General features: G+C 39.6%; 1 protein-coding gene across 1 annotated transcript; it reads right to left on the bottom strand.

Moving 5' to 3' along the window:
- Positions 1–103: 103 nt before the first annotated feature.
- LOC135466940 (adhesion G-protein coupled receptor D1-like) lies at positions 104–13,448 on the bottom strand. The gene is made up of 14 exons (XM_064744694.1): positions 13,365–13,448; positions 12,892–12,951; positions 11,741–11,830; positions 9,828–9,927; positions 9,356–9,378; positions 8,256–8,359; positions 7,645–7,744; positions 7,084–7,234; positions 6,702–6,768; positions 4,113–4,179; positions 3,684–3,769; positions 2,165–2,291; positions 1,470–1,604; positions 104–178 (listed from the first exon to the last, which is right to left on the bottom strand). Exons 1-14 carry the CDS (start codon positions 13,446–13,448, stop codon positions 104–106), a joined length of 1,269 nt encoding a protein of 422 aa, XP_064600764.1.
- Between the last annotated feature and the right edge of the window lie 3,754 nt (positions 13,449–17,202).

Here is a 17,202-nt window from a genome sequence, read left to right as displayed (position 1 = left end):
TTATCAGAAGTTATCACTCTTTCACACCATATGTACAGGGCAGGTGGTAGGTGATCTCTTAAATCGACCATGTGGTAGAAACTCGGACTGTTCGTGAATCCGTCTAAGCGTGGGCGGAGGTTGTTGCCGGGTTACCATCAGCTGAAGAAACAAGGATCGGAGTGACTGCGTTCTGTTTCTGTAATGATACCAAAATAAAGTGTCTCAACTCCATGCATCGATCGGTAAACTGTATGGGATGGGGAGCAGGCCAGTGAAATTGGGTGAACCTAACACTCGAAAAAGACAAACATACAGCGTTCAAATCGACTGCGGGTTGAAATACCAAATCTGCAATAAGCTGCCCCTTTTCGTGAAGGTAGAAAAGCGCCTTGGCAATCGGTCTAACGGTAATCAAGGGTTTCCAGTGAGAATCGAGCCCAAATTCCCCTGAATAACCATTCTCAAGGCACAACTCGTTCTATAGGCTACCACAGAGTCTAATAAAATACATAGGGCATCTTCAGTACAAACGGACGGATGATTAGTAACATGTTGTAAATTTTACTGAAAACCGAGTTTTTCACAAGTAGTTACATGTCGATGACGCCTATCAGATACAACACCTTGGCACGGGGTGTTTGATCAGTCACACCCTCTGGCAAGGAATCCTCGACCTTTTGTGGCGATGAGAGGTCGATGACCCTCGTGTTTCAGTTTAAGGACTCTTAGATGAAGTACTTCAGATACATTTTGCCTTAATTCAGTAGACCCACTGATAAGTTTGTCTTTGAGGTAATATACAAGTAGTGCTACTCCGAAGAACGAAAGGGTGATTTCGAGTTCTGGTGATGGCAAAATATGCTGAAACATATGAAGCTTTCATTTTTCGGAGTAACACTACAAGGTATGTACTTGTCTTATTCTAGAAATATGCCATATGAAGGTCTGTGCGTCACCTGTAGTCAACAGCTACATGTGGCTTATTCCGGACGTTCTATTTATTTATTTATTTATTTATTTGATTGGTAATTTACGCCGTTCTCAAGAATATTTCACTTATACGACGGCGGCCAGCATTATGGTGGGTGGAAAACGGGCAGAGCCAGGGGGAAACCCACTACCATCCGCAGGTTGCTGAAAGACCTTCCCACGTACGGCCGGAGAGGAAGCCATGAGCTGGACTTGAACTCACAGCGACCGCATTGGTGAGAGGCTCCTGGGTCATTACGCTGCGCTAGCGCGCTAACCAACTAAGCCACGGAGCCCCACCTACTTAATATAATATAATATCGTTCAAGTGAAAAATTCTGAACTTGGTGTTAAATCTGAATCAAAGTAATGAATAACATCTTGAACAACGACCCATATGGGAGTTCAGTGTTAAAACTGCAGAAATTCGGCTCCGCACCCTGGAAGTGGCACACCAGTAGGGGGTTGGGTGGATGTGACAACAGATAATGCTGGCTGAAGTAAGAATTTTAACGTACGGCGAAGTAAACTTTGCTGGTGGACCCAGAGGAGCTGAACCAGGCTCGAGATCGTGATAGTTTTTCCTTCTTCTTCTTCAGGCTCTCCTTCACGTCATTGTTTAGGGCCACGTGAAAGATGAAGATAAAAAAGCCCTGTAAAGAAGAAAAGTAATAGATCTATACAATGTGAGCGAGGTCAGAATTATATTTTAGAAAATTTGCTTGTTAATTAGCGATCATGAAAAAAGGTCTAGTATTATTTCTAAGGAAATAAGTGTGGTATTTAATGAAGGCTTATATCAATGGGGTTAGGTTGGGTTTCTTGAAGGCAGCAACATGTACCATTTTTTAAGGCTTTGGTACAACCCGACACGGGTTTGTTCCTGAGTCTCCTGATTTTGAGGCCGACGCTGAAACCATTTAAGCGGTGACTGATGTATATGAAGAAGTTTTCTCTGAAACGAACCCGGCAGGATATGGTAGTCTGATCGAGTCATAATGACGAGAACCATCTGATAACGAACGAATGGAGTGGGGTGTAACCCGTTTTCAGCCCTGACAACCAGAGAACGGATTTTGTGATATTATTATCATCATGCCCAAGAGAACAAATTGATTTTGATCATTTACTGCTAAGTGTTGATGATGTGTAGAGCAGTTTTCACGAGGCTGGCTACTACTACTACTACTACACACTAGTAAACACCGCTTACCTGGAGAGAGTTGAGAAGAGCGAAGAAATACTGGAATACGACGGTACTCGAGCTTATGGTCATCACCCCAAACAACCAGGTTAGACCAATCAGGGGGAGTAATACAACGGCGGCTTTGATGCTGGACCTATTTAAATTATTAAATATACAGAGTACCTGTAATTGTGAAATAATGCATAATAAAGTTTTGCATGTGTGTAGACGAAATTATGATGTTTATAATAGGCCTACTGCCAAGATTTATTTATTTTATTTGACTGGTGTTGTACGCAGAACTGTTGTACGGCGACCAGGATTATGGTGGGAGGAAAACGGGCAGGGCCAGATTAAACCCACAACCACTGTGAAAAAAAAAGTATGACAGTTGAAACAATGGGTTCAGAAACAATGATCAGTTACACTTATTAAAGGCAACTTGATTCTGGGATTCGAAAGACCAGATGGGTTGTGAGAACGAAAAAGGTAAAAGCTATACTGTAGAGTTATGGCTGAAATAGCTGTGTTTACGTAGGGATCGAACTGCAATTAAAACCAAGATGAAGCATCTGTGGAATGGGAGGCTCATCTATATCAGAATACTGTCTGTTTGTGCAGTCTAGTTTCCCATGTAGTACACTTTACTTCCATCAAGATGGCGCGCATATCTATATACGTCACACGCGGGCAAGTTTTTCAGTAACTTGCTCGAGGTCATTGGTTTATCCTGAGCACTCAGGGTTTATCCCTCACACATAATATGCTGACCACCATCATGTAAACACTTCTTGAGTATGGTGTTTAACAACTGCCAAATGAATAATCACAAATATTTCACAATAATTCTTAAGTAGCCAACATATCACTGTTAGAAAGCCTTAATGGGTAGTCGGGGCCTATTTGTTCTCGTGTATTGTATGTATGTCTAGGCCGTTTTATTCCATGCCTGCCCTGTCTCAAATGTTAGGTGGTCACTGGCACAGTAATTCGCGATCATCGTCATTTGTGTACATATCAAGGGCAGGAACAACAGCTAGATGACCGTAAACATATACTCAAACAATCTTAAGGCCAATCGACGTCGTCCTCAAAAGATACAATGACGAAGTAATTCCATTACATGAAATGGTAAGTAAGTAAGTAAGTAAGTAAGTAAGTAAGAAAGTAAGTAAGTGTGCGTGTGTGTGTGTATGTATGTATGTATGTATGTATGTATTTTTTAGTTATATGATGACGAAAAGTTATTGAGCGTGTGGATACAAATGCATCTTCTTGTGGCATTGCGAGGCCATGATGCCGCAACTGAAGTATCATGCCGAAGACTCCAGACATAATAACACCGTACACAGTCACATTATACTGACACAGGGCCAACCAGTCCTGTTTCATCTGAGTTCTGAGTGTCAAGCGATTCTGTAGCATGTGCCATTGGCCTTTGCTCTTTGGTATGATTCGATCCGGGTTTGATATGTTGAATATGATGAATATTCATGACATTGTAATCATGAAAAACTCGACGAGTGGAAATTACGGTGTACTATACCTGATCTTTGCAAGTTGGGTTTTCTTGGCGTTGATTCGGACAGTGAGGTAAACTTTAAGAACCAGACCCAATATGACAGTGTTAATCTGAATAGAAATGGAAAGTTATGATTTGTATGTCAGACAGGTAGTCAGATTATGTCTTCATTGTGCCCATTCTCCAAGTGGTTGTCGAATTACTTATGTATAAACCATAAACATCGAGCCACCGATTATTGGTCGGGAGGACATTGTACACTTATCCCTAGAATCTCTCTTCCCTTTTCGATGGTATCATTACCATAGTTAATTTATTTAATCTGAAATTGCCAAATGTGTTTGCAATGTTTCTTTACTGGAAGATAAAGTATTACTTTATAAAGCGATGTCAAAAAGTATACCGGTACATTAAGGGAACTTTATTCAAATTTTCAGGATTACTGTTACTAACGAATATAACAAGAAGTGCTGGTCCGACAAAAGCCCAGATAGTTCCATGCTTCATTGACAACCAACAGCTGAAAAGAACAATGAAAAACATCCAGTTAATGTGATTTTACATTGTGAACCAGACCTAAGGTATTTGAAGCCGTTTCATTTAATTGTACATTTAGTTCATGGGCCAAGGTCCAAATTTTCATATATTGGTACCACCCAGGTTGGCCTAATCGCCTTGCTATTTTTAAGTTGGTGTTTTAAGTCTTTGGTTCATGTTTTGATATGATAGCCCTTGCAGATGGGTAGCTTTGTATGGGTTATGCCCCCTTAAAACATGCTGATTGTTGAATGTTCTAACTCGTAAATTGCCAACAGTCATACAATAACACCGCTATTTGAGCCCCTAATCAACTCAGGGACAGAGTGTTAACCTTTAGGAATACTCCCTTGTCAAGTTAGTTTTTCCAAACAGAACGCCAGATTTTTTGACGAAAGGTGACATTTTAGCCCCATTTGAGTTGGGAGAGGTTGAGCTACAGCTTTGCAGCCAGAAAACGATAGAAGACAAAAAGTGTATGTTTTGTAACATTTTAAGACATTTTATCGTGGTTGTGTTAAAAATTAACTGTTCAGGTCTTCAGGTATAAATATCCAATTGGTAAATTCCAAATGAGTCGTGGGTTTCCCCCGTGCTGTGCCAGGTTGCCTCCCACCATAATGCTGGCCGCCGTCGTATATGTGAAATATTCTTGAGTACGGCGTAAAACACCAACCAAATCAATAAATAAAAAAATTCCAAATGACACACAGTCGGTGTCTTTCCATGACCCCAAAAACCAAAAGAATTTGCAAGACTTTTGAATCTTTCAGAGCGAAATTCACACTCTCGTTTATCTGTCAGCGGGTGCCATGGATGTTTAAAAAACATCTTGCTCCTTAATTTGATTGACTTAATTTGTCTGCGTGGTGGCTTTAAGTACAGTGTTGGCAGTCATTGGTTGGTTGTATTATCAAGTTGTCTGTATAAAGAAGAAGATTTCTCTTCTCATACGAAAAACAAAGAAAAGTAATTCATCCAACTCATTCTGAAACATTACTGTGGACGTTGAATCTGTCAAGCGTAGCACTTTTTGATTTAGAAGCAGTGTATTTCTTATAAGAAGAGTTTTGCATTGTACGTTTTATATAGCTCTTTCAGTCAGTTTCTGTTCCTCTCCTGCACTACTTTTGGAAGAATAAATGAATGATTATGGCTTAACACCACTATTCTGAAGGAAGACCCCGGTTAGTGTACAATCCAGAGCTTCAAATGTCTGACTGCAGCATCGAGGTCCGGCTTGTGTAGGGCAAAGTTTCTTTCGTCAAGTTTTTGGATTGCTGTTCTAAGTATGCTGCCATCTGCAACAAACTAAGCAAATTGGACAGGGGATTTGTTTGTTTTCGTCCACTAGAGAACAACTGTATCTGCATGATAATCCTTGAAACATCTTTGTCTGTTTTACTACTGGGAGAGAGCACAATCTGATCTCTAAAGAGCAAACATTTTGAGATCTATCAAACAACGTTTTAGGTGGAACCCTCTGCAAGTAGTTGGTGTATCCCTAGAAAATTTACAAGTGATAGTTACAGGTTAATCACAGCACCTTTGGATATTACAGTCAAGTCTTTGTCAGGGTGAAAATACTGCTGAACCAGCAGTCATGTTAGATCTTTGAAATTTGTTCGTGTTCAGGTCCTGTTGCCTGATGTTCACCGGTCGCTGTAGAATGTTCCTCGAACCTAATCTTCTTGCGATATCAAGAATTCAGTTATCATCAAGACAATGAATAATACCTGGCTGCTCCATTTGCATAGCAGTGCCTTCATCAGCGAATGATATACCCATTAAGAAACCATTTGCTTTAGGGTTTACTCAATTAATACATTTACGGCTCTGTACAAGGATATCTGTGCATTTTAATGAAGTGGTTTAGCAGTCTGCATTTATCAAGTGGGAAAAACCTTATGTGACCTCACTGTTCACAATATGGCCAGAAAAGGCCACTCAAGTATCCAATGTTTTAGAGGCAATTTACTGTTGATAAACTGTTGAAAACCTTGCAAATCTTACATGTAAACTGTAAGGCCAACTGAATATTCAGTTAATAGCGTGCATGAAATATAGACAAAATGGGAATTGCTAAATTTTCTTAGCTTTATAAACAATACAAACCACCCTTTTAGATTGGTCTTGTTATATTAATAATTGAGAGTCCACGATATACTCACGTTTCTCCTGCGCTTTGTAATTTGAGCATCGTCTCAGAAGGGGATTTTTCATTTTTTCAAAATGTGTGATAAAGCTATCATTGCAGAGAGGCTGTCATATCTTAATTTACTTATACTGGCCCTATAACATGCTTAATTTAGTACCAATTAAGTTTGGCTATTTTAGGTAGTACCAATATCCTGTCTGGCCCATGGACTAATTTTCCGTATGTCATAGCACACTGACGTACGGCGTAACGTCGAAACAGTTACATAAGGAATTCAAGAAAATGTTACAAGAGACCTTTTATAGGTTAGATTTTTGTATATTATGCACAGAATAAGTAAACCTGACCTCGATTTTGTTCCATAATCTTCCGTTCTAATGGCTACAGAGATGGCGACAGGAATGGCTGGAACAGCTGCGGAGAAGACGCGTAATAAGCATTTATACTATATACGTAAAACCATGCGTAAAACACACGGAGTTTTTATAATATTATTGAAAGGAAAGTTTAAATTAGGCGCGTTATTTTGGAAAAGATATCTCCAACTGAGCAAAGAAGTGCCAATTTAAAATCGAATTAGTGGTCTTGCAAGCGCCTCTAAAAGTTAGATCTACATGGTTATATCTTGAATATATTGAATAACGACAATTTTAGGTAGACCTGTACAATGTTCGTGGTGTGTTTTTGTCCTTTAACAATTTTGATATATAATCTGCGTATGGTGCTTACTCCAAGCGGCAATCAGCAGATGCCCCACCCTCAACCCGTCAGACATGGCATTGTAGAGCTTCTGAAACAGCTGTATCCCCTCCGCTAACATCAAACTGAAGACACACATGTAGAGGTAGTGGAGCAGGACGGCTACAGTACGACACAGCACCTGCGTGCATAGGTGATAGAAATCACAACTTGTATACAGGTGAGAGAGAGGGTTTGACAAGTTCAGATGGGTCATAGGTGGTAACTGGGAACACGGCTTATATGATTCACTGTAGATCTGTTTTACTCGGCTGAGGTAGATTACAACTCTACTTCTGCAATAACGTAACACCGGTACTCGTTTCTTTAAACATATGGACAATTGCCCAGCCTACCAGAATTCCCCTGGTTGACGACCAGAAGGAGTTCTTTAAAAGTACACTTTAAACCATAGATACTGAATCGGGCTTAATAGTATGTATAAATTCAGTTGTTATTGGCAAGTTGCAAAAGTACATCATTTCCGAAGTTGTTGGTACCAAACTAACTTTTCTACATACTAAAGCATTATGATACATATTAGGAACTTACCTTGTTGTAGGTAGCATTTACACCGGTTAAGAAGATGGTTTGTGCCAAGCCCAGCGCTATCATGAGGTTGATCATAATCAGAAGTCGATCACTGAAATATCTGGGAAGAAAATGACAATATTTTATGTTAAATCATTCAACCACACGAAGAGTCATATAGAACATGGTTGAATGCAATTATACTGGCGTCACGGCTGAGGAATCAGTTAAACTAAATACTACACAAAATATCGTCTTTGTTAAATCCACCTCCCTAATCGAATTCGACGAGACGACTTGAACAATCGCGCCGTTGGAAATTCTTTGTAGGCTACAGGCGTTTAATGATTTGGAATAACTGGAAGTTGTACTGAAAATGCAGCGAAGTGTGTTCACAGTTCGCTGTGTTTTAACAGATAAAATTCTTTTTATTCGAAAACGGAACAGTGTTGAATCATGTTACAATGAATTTTGACCATTTGAGCGTTACTGAGTGGCCATTTATATCAAAGTGGGAAGGTGATAAAGGAATGAAACGTGCTCCCTGGTTCTCACCATGAATCATTTGTAAAACTACACCAAGCAGGAAGGGTTAACATGAATCCTACAACAAAAGTAGAAGCTATACTGACCGCAGCCAAATAAGGATGATGAGAGTGAGTCCGATGGCCGTCAGGGACACGGAGCTGCCGATTACGGTTAACGTTTCCAGCCCACGGTAAACGTCGCCCGATATCTGAGAGAAAATCAGGCAACGAAGGTAGGTTTTAACCCGTGCATGAACAGGAAGCAAATTCCATTGTGTTGTGTTGTATTGTATTGTAAGATATTGTACTGTTTTTTTTTTCTTCAGGTCGTGTACAGATACGTTACTTTAAAACAGATACTGAACCGTCGCTAATTGGCTGATTCATAGGTGGGGTTAAAAGAGGCCCAGTTAAAGGTGATGTCTTAGCTATATTTATTTAATCTATATGTAAATTAACTATGCAATCTAAATTCAATTATAGTTTCAATAATATAAGGTGATCTAACTTAAATTTCTTATACACAACAGTAACATTCTAGAACATAGGTCGGGCCCTACTGCCTTTGTTAATATGACCAAACTGATAAATAAGTACAAGTAGTTACATTAAAGAATCAAAACATGTCCTTGGTAATTTCAAATTTGGATCGCACAGTGCGTCAAATGATTAATCAGGTCCGCATGTAACGACAGCTTATAAAAGAAACTGACGCCCCACTCTACCTACGACGTGGTCTTCTCTCACCGTAGAGCGTACTAATGTCTATATAACCTATGAAAAATATTTGTCTTTGGGCATCGGGCTTTGGGAATCCCTACGCGAAAATCACCAAATACTTATATGTAGCCTACAATGTACAGTGATGTCTCGATCTGGCATTGGAAGCTAGACACACTGGCCACAAAGACAAGAGCAGATCAGGTATGGATAAGTAAAAGATTGGTATATAAGTAAATGTATCTTTTATGGATTGGTAAAAGATACATTTATAATGTTACGTTCATACAGTCAGGTAGCTGGCGGGACTAACTCACAACAAAAAGAGTTGATCATCAAATACATAACTTGCATGGTGCCAGTCAACTTGCATGAAATTGCGACCATTCTTACCTCAACATGTACGACCTGCATGAGGATGGCGAAGTTGGTGAGGTGATAGCAGTGGCACCTCACATGAGTGGAGTTCAGGCTGTACACCTCACATCCGTCACCTCTCCAAGTAGACCTGGACAACATATACACAGTGATCATACAAACACATGTAACCCGGGCCTATATGACTTGTATGTAGAGACACAATTTCTACGTGACCAAAACGATTGCAAACAGTTAAGAAAACGCAGTAATTAAATATTGTAAAGAGTGACAGAGATGACTGGGCAGTAGCATACATCCATATACTCGAATTCTGAAAGTTATTTTTTAAGAATATACTTAGCGCGAATTAAGTTTTAAGCGATTAAGTTGACCTACGTATTAAAATTCCAGAATGTACAGTGGAACATCTGTTTGTCTTCCTCGTCGGTTTCCTACAAGAACATAGTAAAGGTAAAGGTTACCACTTGATTGTACCATTAAAGGGTAAGGACCAAATCTTTTTATTTACAATAAGTAAAGCTAATGCAAACGAAAAAAGTACCAGAATCTGATGGTGAACTGATAGAATTCACTCACCTGCCTCTTGAATGTCAGCTCTACTGGTTGTTCTAAATGTTTTGGCGCTGCTGGTAGCGTGACTACCGATATTATATCGCTTACCAGTGACTGGTTGTTCCTAAAACAATTACCGAATATAATATAAACAGAAATACTTAAAGGTGACAAGATTATTTATTTGATTGGTGTTTTGCGCCGGATTAAAAAAAATATTTCACTTATACGATGGCGGCCAGCGTTACGGTGTGAGGAAACCGGGTAGAGTTCGGGAGAAACCCACAACCATCCGCTTTTTTTCCGTTTCAACACGAGATGGACCTGAGCTCACAGAAACCGCATTGGTGATAGGTTCCTGGGTCATTGTGCTTCGCAAACAAGCTAACCACCAGGTCACGCAGGCCCTTAAAAGTGACTAGAACCATATAGGATATCATTGCTACTATGTGAGTTACATGAGTATATGAACATCGGTTGCTTTATTGATCATGTAGATGACGACAATTCCGCATTCAGTGATACGTGTATGTCTGGGCAAGTTTGTCAAGCCTCCTAACTATCCGGGGGTTTTCCATTGCCAAGGTGTAGAGCGCCAGTGCGGCGCAGGGAACTACGAGCCTCTCAGCAATGTGTTCACTGTAAGTGAAAGTACGGCTTCCATTTCGGTAGTACTTGGGAAGTTCTATCAGCAACCCGCGGGTGATCGTGAGTTTCCTCCTGGCTCTGCCTTCCACCATATTGCTGACCGCCATTGTATTACTGAAATATTCTTGAGCACGCCGTAAAACACCAATCAAATAAATAAATGTGTACCCGGCATTTATAAATCACTCTTAATTCGTCCACAAAAGCAATTTCAGTGTCACGTCCGACATTCGTGGACATCAGTTTGTGAGCCATGACGTGTGTGTATGAGTAAGGGGGCGTGTAAGGGGGCGTGTAAGGGGGCGTGTAAGTTGCTACTATTTTGGCATTTACATGAACAGTTAGAACAAAACCCCAACTACGATAAATTGTCAAGAGGCTGGATTTCGCCGGTTAAGTGCTTGTCGCCAATTTCATACTTCATATATATATACATCTCTTAGATGTTAAAAGTTGTTTTGGAAATTGGCCTTGCGAGTATTGCTTTGGAACGTCCATTTTGGTTGACGGATGGTATATGAATCTGGATTTCAACAGAAGGTACTTTCCTTCCGTTACACGTGTCAGAGTTCTCCAGGAACTATTTACTCTCCTCCACCGCTAAAAACGGTCCGCAATCGCATGATCTGGCTATCTTAATCCCAGGTATAATGAAAACATTTTTGAGCACGCCGTTAAAAAACAATCAAATCAATTAATTAATGAACTAATGCTTTAAGCGGTTTGTTTGTAATGTGTCAGTCTTCTTACCTCACTGTAGGGTTCATAAAGGAGCCTTTATACTGCGTAACCGCCACATCCACGGATGAAGTACCTAAAGCAGTGCACAATATGTAACTTAATCAAACATTTGAACTGGACTATACCCGGAAGTTATATTGATTTATGCATGTTCCATATACAACTACATAAGATCTGCAGTTCCTCCGTCTATGGCATAACAGAACTTATTTGTTTAAGTAATCGCAAGAAAATTTTTATGCTCCAGTGGAATTTTAATACAACTAACGTGGCGTTTATAGACAAAGGAGTTCATCATGCACAAGGAACAAGCATGGCAATTGCATTCTGCCGAAATCTGAATAACTCTGTTCTATTTCGAGATTTGCTAACAACTTGCTAATTCTTTCAAGGTCGATTCAAAGTTATTGCATAACTAAACTCACCTACGATGTACCTGGACGGAAACACAACAGACGATGATGCATTTTGGGAGGATTTCACCTCGATACGGAAGGAGATGGATGATCGGAAAGATTGGCCACTGTAATGGTGTTATTAGTTGTTACCTGAAGAGGCCGGAAATAGTCACCCGCCTCTAACAAACACTCTTGAAAGTACTCTAGTTCCTGCGCTACGTTGTCCGGAGAAACACCAGTCTATAAACATGTATCAAAAACTATGTTGCAGACACAGTGTTATAACCCTGTCATAATATCAATATGCCTATTGTGTCTTCTATACCTGTAGGGGGTCTCGCTGGCTCAGATAGTTAACACACTGGCCAGCTGTAACTATCGGGCCAATGACCAGTAAGGCCGCACGTTCGGATCCAGCCATCAGTACTACTTTTAGTCATGAGCGACACTTTTTGTCTTGTATATATTGTAACATAGGTTGTAAATAAGAAAAATGTCATACTTGGTGTATGAACAATATTGAATTTGTCTTCTGTTCACTACTCCTTGATATTTACTTACATTATTGCTATTACATCTATACGGTGTGTATCAATAGAAACTTTACTAAGCGGTTCAGGCATAATCAATGTTCCTTCAAGGCTTCTCGTGGTAACGTTGCATTTATGTTCAATTGTCGGTGAAATATTTTGTCTTATGTTAAACACAGAAAACGAACATTATGATTTGTGTTCCTGGCTGATTGTTTTGACTGACGAAAGGTGTTAATTGAGACGAAGAAAAGTTATTCTTGATTGGCTATAGGAAATAAGTAATCTGTTGAGAAAGAGAAGGGGGATTAATGATTGAGATGTAGAGATGTGTTCTTTGATTGGAATGTATGAAATATGTTCTTGATTAATGGGCGGGACAGTATTTAATTGAGAAGGAAAATTGTTTTCTTTGATTGAAAGGTAGAAAAGATGTTTTTAAAGGGTATGGGTGTTCTTGGCAGAAACGTAGGGAAGGCCTATGAAAGCTAGACCATTCAGATCTGCTGCAAAGTTGACACCGCTTGCTGCTTGATGTACGTGTATCTATTATGCATTTGTTTCTTTATATATACTTTGTGGCTTAATGTGTATAAACAGCCGAGTTGAAAACTAATGTTGCGAATATGACAAGGATATTGTTTATGGGTGAAAAGTAACAGTGTTTGGCTGTGTTCCATTTCAATGAACAGGCCATTAATAAAGTATGGAAAACGGGCGATTCGAATAAAACACCTTGCATTACTACTTTAATGATTGTCGGTATCTTACACCATGGGTTGCTGTGGACAGATCTTTCTCCAACAGTTCGCTTATGGTGCCCAGGAATACCTAGTCATATAAAAAACAGGAAACACAAATTAGCAAGCATAAACTTTCTGGTTACTAAACTTTTTCGGAATTAACGCATGCTACTTCATCACAATATGAGTGCTTTTGCACAGCACCATACAAAGAGATGTTAATGTATTACAATGTTTGTAAAACATAAACAAATGAATGCTTTTCATATAACCATTTGAGATTAGTGCATCAACAAATAAACGCTTTTCAGGTAACCATTTGAGATTTATACATTAACGAGTAAACGTATTGCAGATAACCATATTAGAACTGAATATTGTTTTATATTATATGTACCGGGTATCTTTGGCACACGTTTGCAGTTAAGAAACCGGAACTTGAAACATGTAAAACTGTACGTGAACTAGCATTAGGGTATTAACAAATTATAGCTACAGTACCTCTGACGTCGATGTGATTTCGTCAGCTGTCAGATTCCGTTCACGAGGCAGCATGGTGCTTCTAAGCTTCCGTAAACCAGACATTATCACCTCCGATATCACAGAAGTCTGGCGCAATTCTTTTAAATTTTCTGGAAAAGAAGAGAACTAATATTTCATTCTCGCAGGTAATCACCTTGGTTCATCAATTTATGATCTCCTAATGTTGGTTTGCTCCTCATTTCAGTGTCAATATCCATACGCCTTAGCCATGGTAGCCTTTAAACATTATATCGACAGATTATGGTGATGATATACCGTACTTAGCATAACGTATTTTGAATTCTCTATTATAAACAATATATAAATGTCGAAGTACAAGCTTTTATATAGCGTGTGGCACTTTATCACATACAAATATACACCTGCCCATCGTTATAATTAATTATCCAGGTTTCGGTTTATTCATTTCAGCTTTGAATTCCTCTCTTTAATTAATTTTTCAGGTTCATTCTTCACTCTGGGAAAAGCACCGGTCACCAGACCGACGAGGACATCCGATTAACGAATTTATACGTCCAAATGCTTTCTGCTTTAAACTTGGGGCTGACTCCTTTTCCCCCACTCCCCACTCCCGATTGCAATGTTACAGACATGCAGTAATATTATGTCAGGGCTGATCCGCTGATCGCAATGTTACAGAATGCAGTATTACTATGCCGGGGCTAACCCACTGATCGCAATGTTACAGAATGCAGTATTACTTTGTCAGGGCTGACCCCCTGATCGCAATGTTACAGAAATGCAGTAATGCTATGCCAGGTCTGCATATTATTTCTTTCATATTCCTTGAGAATCGGTGTTGTAGGTTGTTTTCGAAATGGATCCTGCACAAGGAACATCCACTGAAGGTTTACGAGTGGTATACAAATGTCGGAGCCGAAGCTTAGATTGGGCACTAAAAATCGTGGTCCTCCGAGAATTAATACTTCACTCCACCTTGTGCTGTGAGAATAGCTTGTCTGGTAATGTCAGAGGGCAGTGAGTTTGTGGTCCCCTCCGCTGTCATGCCCTCAACAGTATGAGTCGTAATCGAGGAACGTACAGCGCCATCTGTAAGGGTGCACAAAACACTAATTAGTGTATTATATACAATATATATATTGTTCAAGGAATGTTTTGTTTGACGCTCATTGGTATCAGTATCCACACAAGAATGCATCCTAGGTATCACTTTCCCAATGTTTCTGCTACGTATACCTGTCAGCATGATCCTAGGGGAATCTGCTGGGTTGGAATACGCCTGAATTTGTGTAGCGCTAGGAGCGACACAGGCTCATTTACTTGCAAGACAGCTAAATTACATGCACAGTAACCTCATATTTGACCTCTGCGTCTCCCAGGGTCAAATTTGATATTGTGTGTGATGTGAATAATTGATTGGAATGTTGCGTGGGACTGTGAACTTTGTGTTGTTTAATGGAGATTTTGAGGGCTTGTCATTTTCTATTTCGACAGCCTGCCGCCTTCAAGTTAAATCCAGCAGTGACCAAATATCGCCACATATAATTACATTTACGTGTACATCATAAAAATAAATGCATGTAACTAGAAAATGAAATTGGTAGCTTTTGTCGTTTCCTCTCATAGGTAAAGTCGTGATATATATTCGAGGCGGTAATGCATAAATTCAGCCAGTAAACTGATCCGTCTTTTATTCTTGAATGACAGTAACACTTTACTCCAAAGCATTAAATAGACCGTTATAAGAGGAATGCAAACATAAGTGAAACTCAATCCACATACCAAAGAGTTGAGATTTCAATATCGTTAAGATCGTTGTTCCGATAACTGCATTATGTAGGCATGCATTGAAATTACAGTCATCAAGAAGTAATGTCGCATTGTCCGAGTAAAGCCTACGCGTTAGCAGCACATGGTAAACTGTGGGTTGTGGCGACATAGCCCTCCATGTTAGACATAGCAAATATGGGATTGTCAACTTGAGCAGGAAAAGCTTGTCACGGGTATTTTTCTAAAGCGGTTTGAAGTTTAACACAGCACCTCTATCTTTTGCTTTTCAATCAATAGAATATATTCCTATGTTTTGGTTTATCTGGAATCGTTTTTTTTTCTAGTGCAAACGTGTATAACATCAATAAAAAACAAACAAATCATGTCAACAAGGGGAAAAACAGTAACCAATCTCAAATTTCGAATCATATTGACTGCGAGCCAAGGTATATGTTGTAAATGACATCACACAAGAGGTATGCTTCGCGATTAGAATTATCTCAGACATCTGGGATGAAATCCACCGATTCCACAAAGCCCACTGAACTAAAAGCATGCGAGCAAAGTGATACAATTTTTTTTTTTAATGAGGACATTTCGTAAAGAAAATAACTTTATGCTTCAAGTCGCTATCTGATTGGCCAAGAAAACGTCCATAGCTGTGTGATAGTTGATACTGTTTCTTTCTGTTCATTATTCTGAGGGCGAGAGGAACCCGCAATGCCAAGGGCAAACCCATGACCTTCCCCAGGTTTTCATACCTTTCCACGTGCGGGATTTATTTTGATGAAAAGTGCTGAAATGTTGAATAAATAAATAAATAAATATATATATATATGACAATTCCCAAGTGTATTGGTCACTTAATACACACATAAAGTACTTTGTACATTACCATGCTTTGCTTTGTAAAGCTACCCTACCTGTAGCTCCATAAACTGAGGATGGGCCTTGTGGTCGCCCCAGAATCAATTGTCGCATTAGAATCACTTGTCGCCCCAGAATCAATTGTTGCATTAGAATCACTTGTCGCCCCAGAATCACTTGTCGCATCAGCACCGCTTGTCGTCCCAGTATCGCTGATTACATCCGCACCCCTTGTCACATCAGCATCGCTCGTCATCCCAGAATCACCGGCTGGTGATGAACCATCCAAAGGAGCGGTTGTTATACCATCAAGATTTTCTGCCTCGGCAAAAGTGGAGTCACCGATACCAATGACGCTGGTAACCAACTCCACGCTCACTGTACATTCAGCATGTTTGGTGTTCTTGGTTTGTATCACCGTCACCTTATTCGTAAAGAAAATAAAGAGAGTAAAGATGCAGGTGCAAAGTTGCTAAGAATATATTTCATTCTTGTGCGGAGGAAGGAAAGTGTCAATGCGATTATGATATTTTATTGTTTACGTGCTTAATGATCAAATAAACTCTTAAATATCAAAAATTAATATCATGAGCTGTTTATAAGCTTATGTGTTTAAATGCAAACATTACATACAGTGCTGTACACGAAATTCTGAGACACGTTCTATACAAACAGGATGTGACTTAAGTGAAACGTAGGCCTAAGTGTCATGACGACACGTGCTCTGAGATACACCCAATGGTAATTACGTTTGACACAGCATTACAACCTCTCCCAAAAAACGGGTCCCTGACAAATTGCTTATTAATCAGTATATTAAAAAACTGTGAGAAAGTGACATTTTTTCATACACAACTATATTAGACACGAAAAAACGAAGTTCAATGCTCTGTTGCCATCTTACCGAGGTTAATTGTGATGGCTGGACGTCGTGAAGGAGCTCGTTCAAAACGAGGCTATTGTCATCTTCAAGCCTGAAGTACTTGGTGTCCGAGGATAAGGAGAGAACTATATTTTTACAAGATTGTGTGCATCTTAGTTCGGCGACCACATCTCCAATGTTGGCTTTATCGGTAACCGCGATAGATGTAGGGGAAAACCTGCAATCCTGGCTTCCTGTATTTAATGATACATGAATATCAAGCCCCTATGATCAGACAGATGCATCGTACACTTAGCAGTGTGTGTTTTTATGACC

The sequence above is a fragment of the Liolophura sinensis genome, chromosome 6 (genome assembly GCF_032854445.1).
Source record: "Liolophura sinensis isolate JHLJ2023 chromosome 6, CUHK_Ljap_v2, whole genome shotgun sequence".
Classification (NCBI taxonomy): domain Eukaryota; kingdom Metazoa; phylum Mollusca; class Polyplacophora; order Chitonida; family Chitonidae; genus Liolophura; species Liolophura sinensis.
This window is presented reverse-complemented; position numbering and strand designations above follow the sequence as displayed.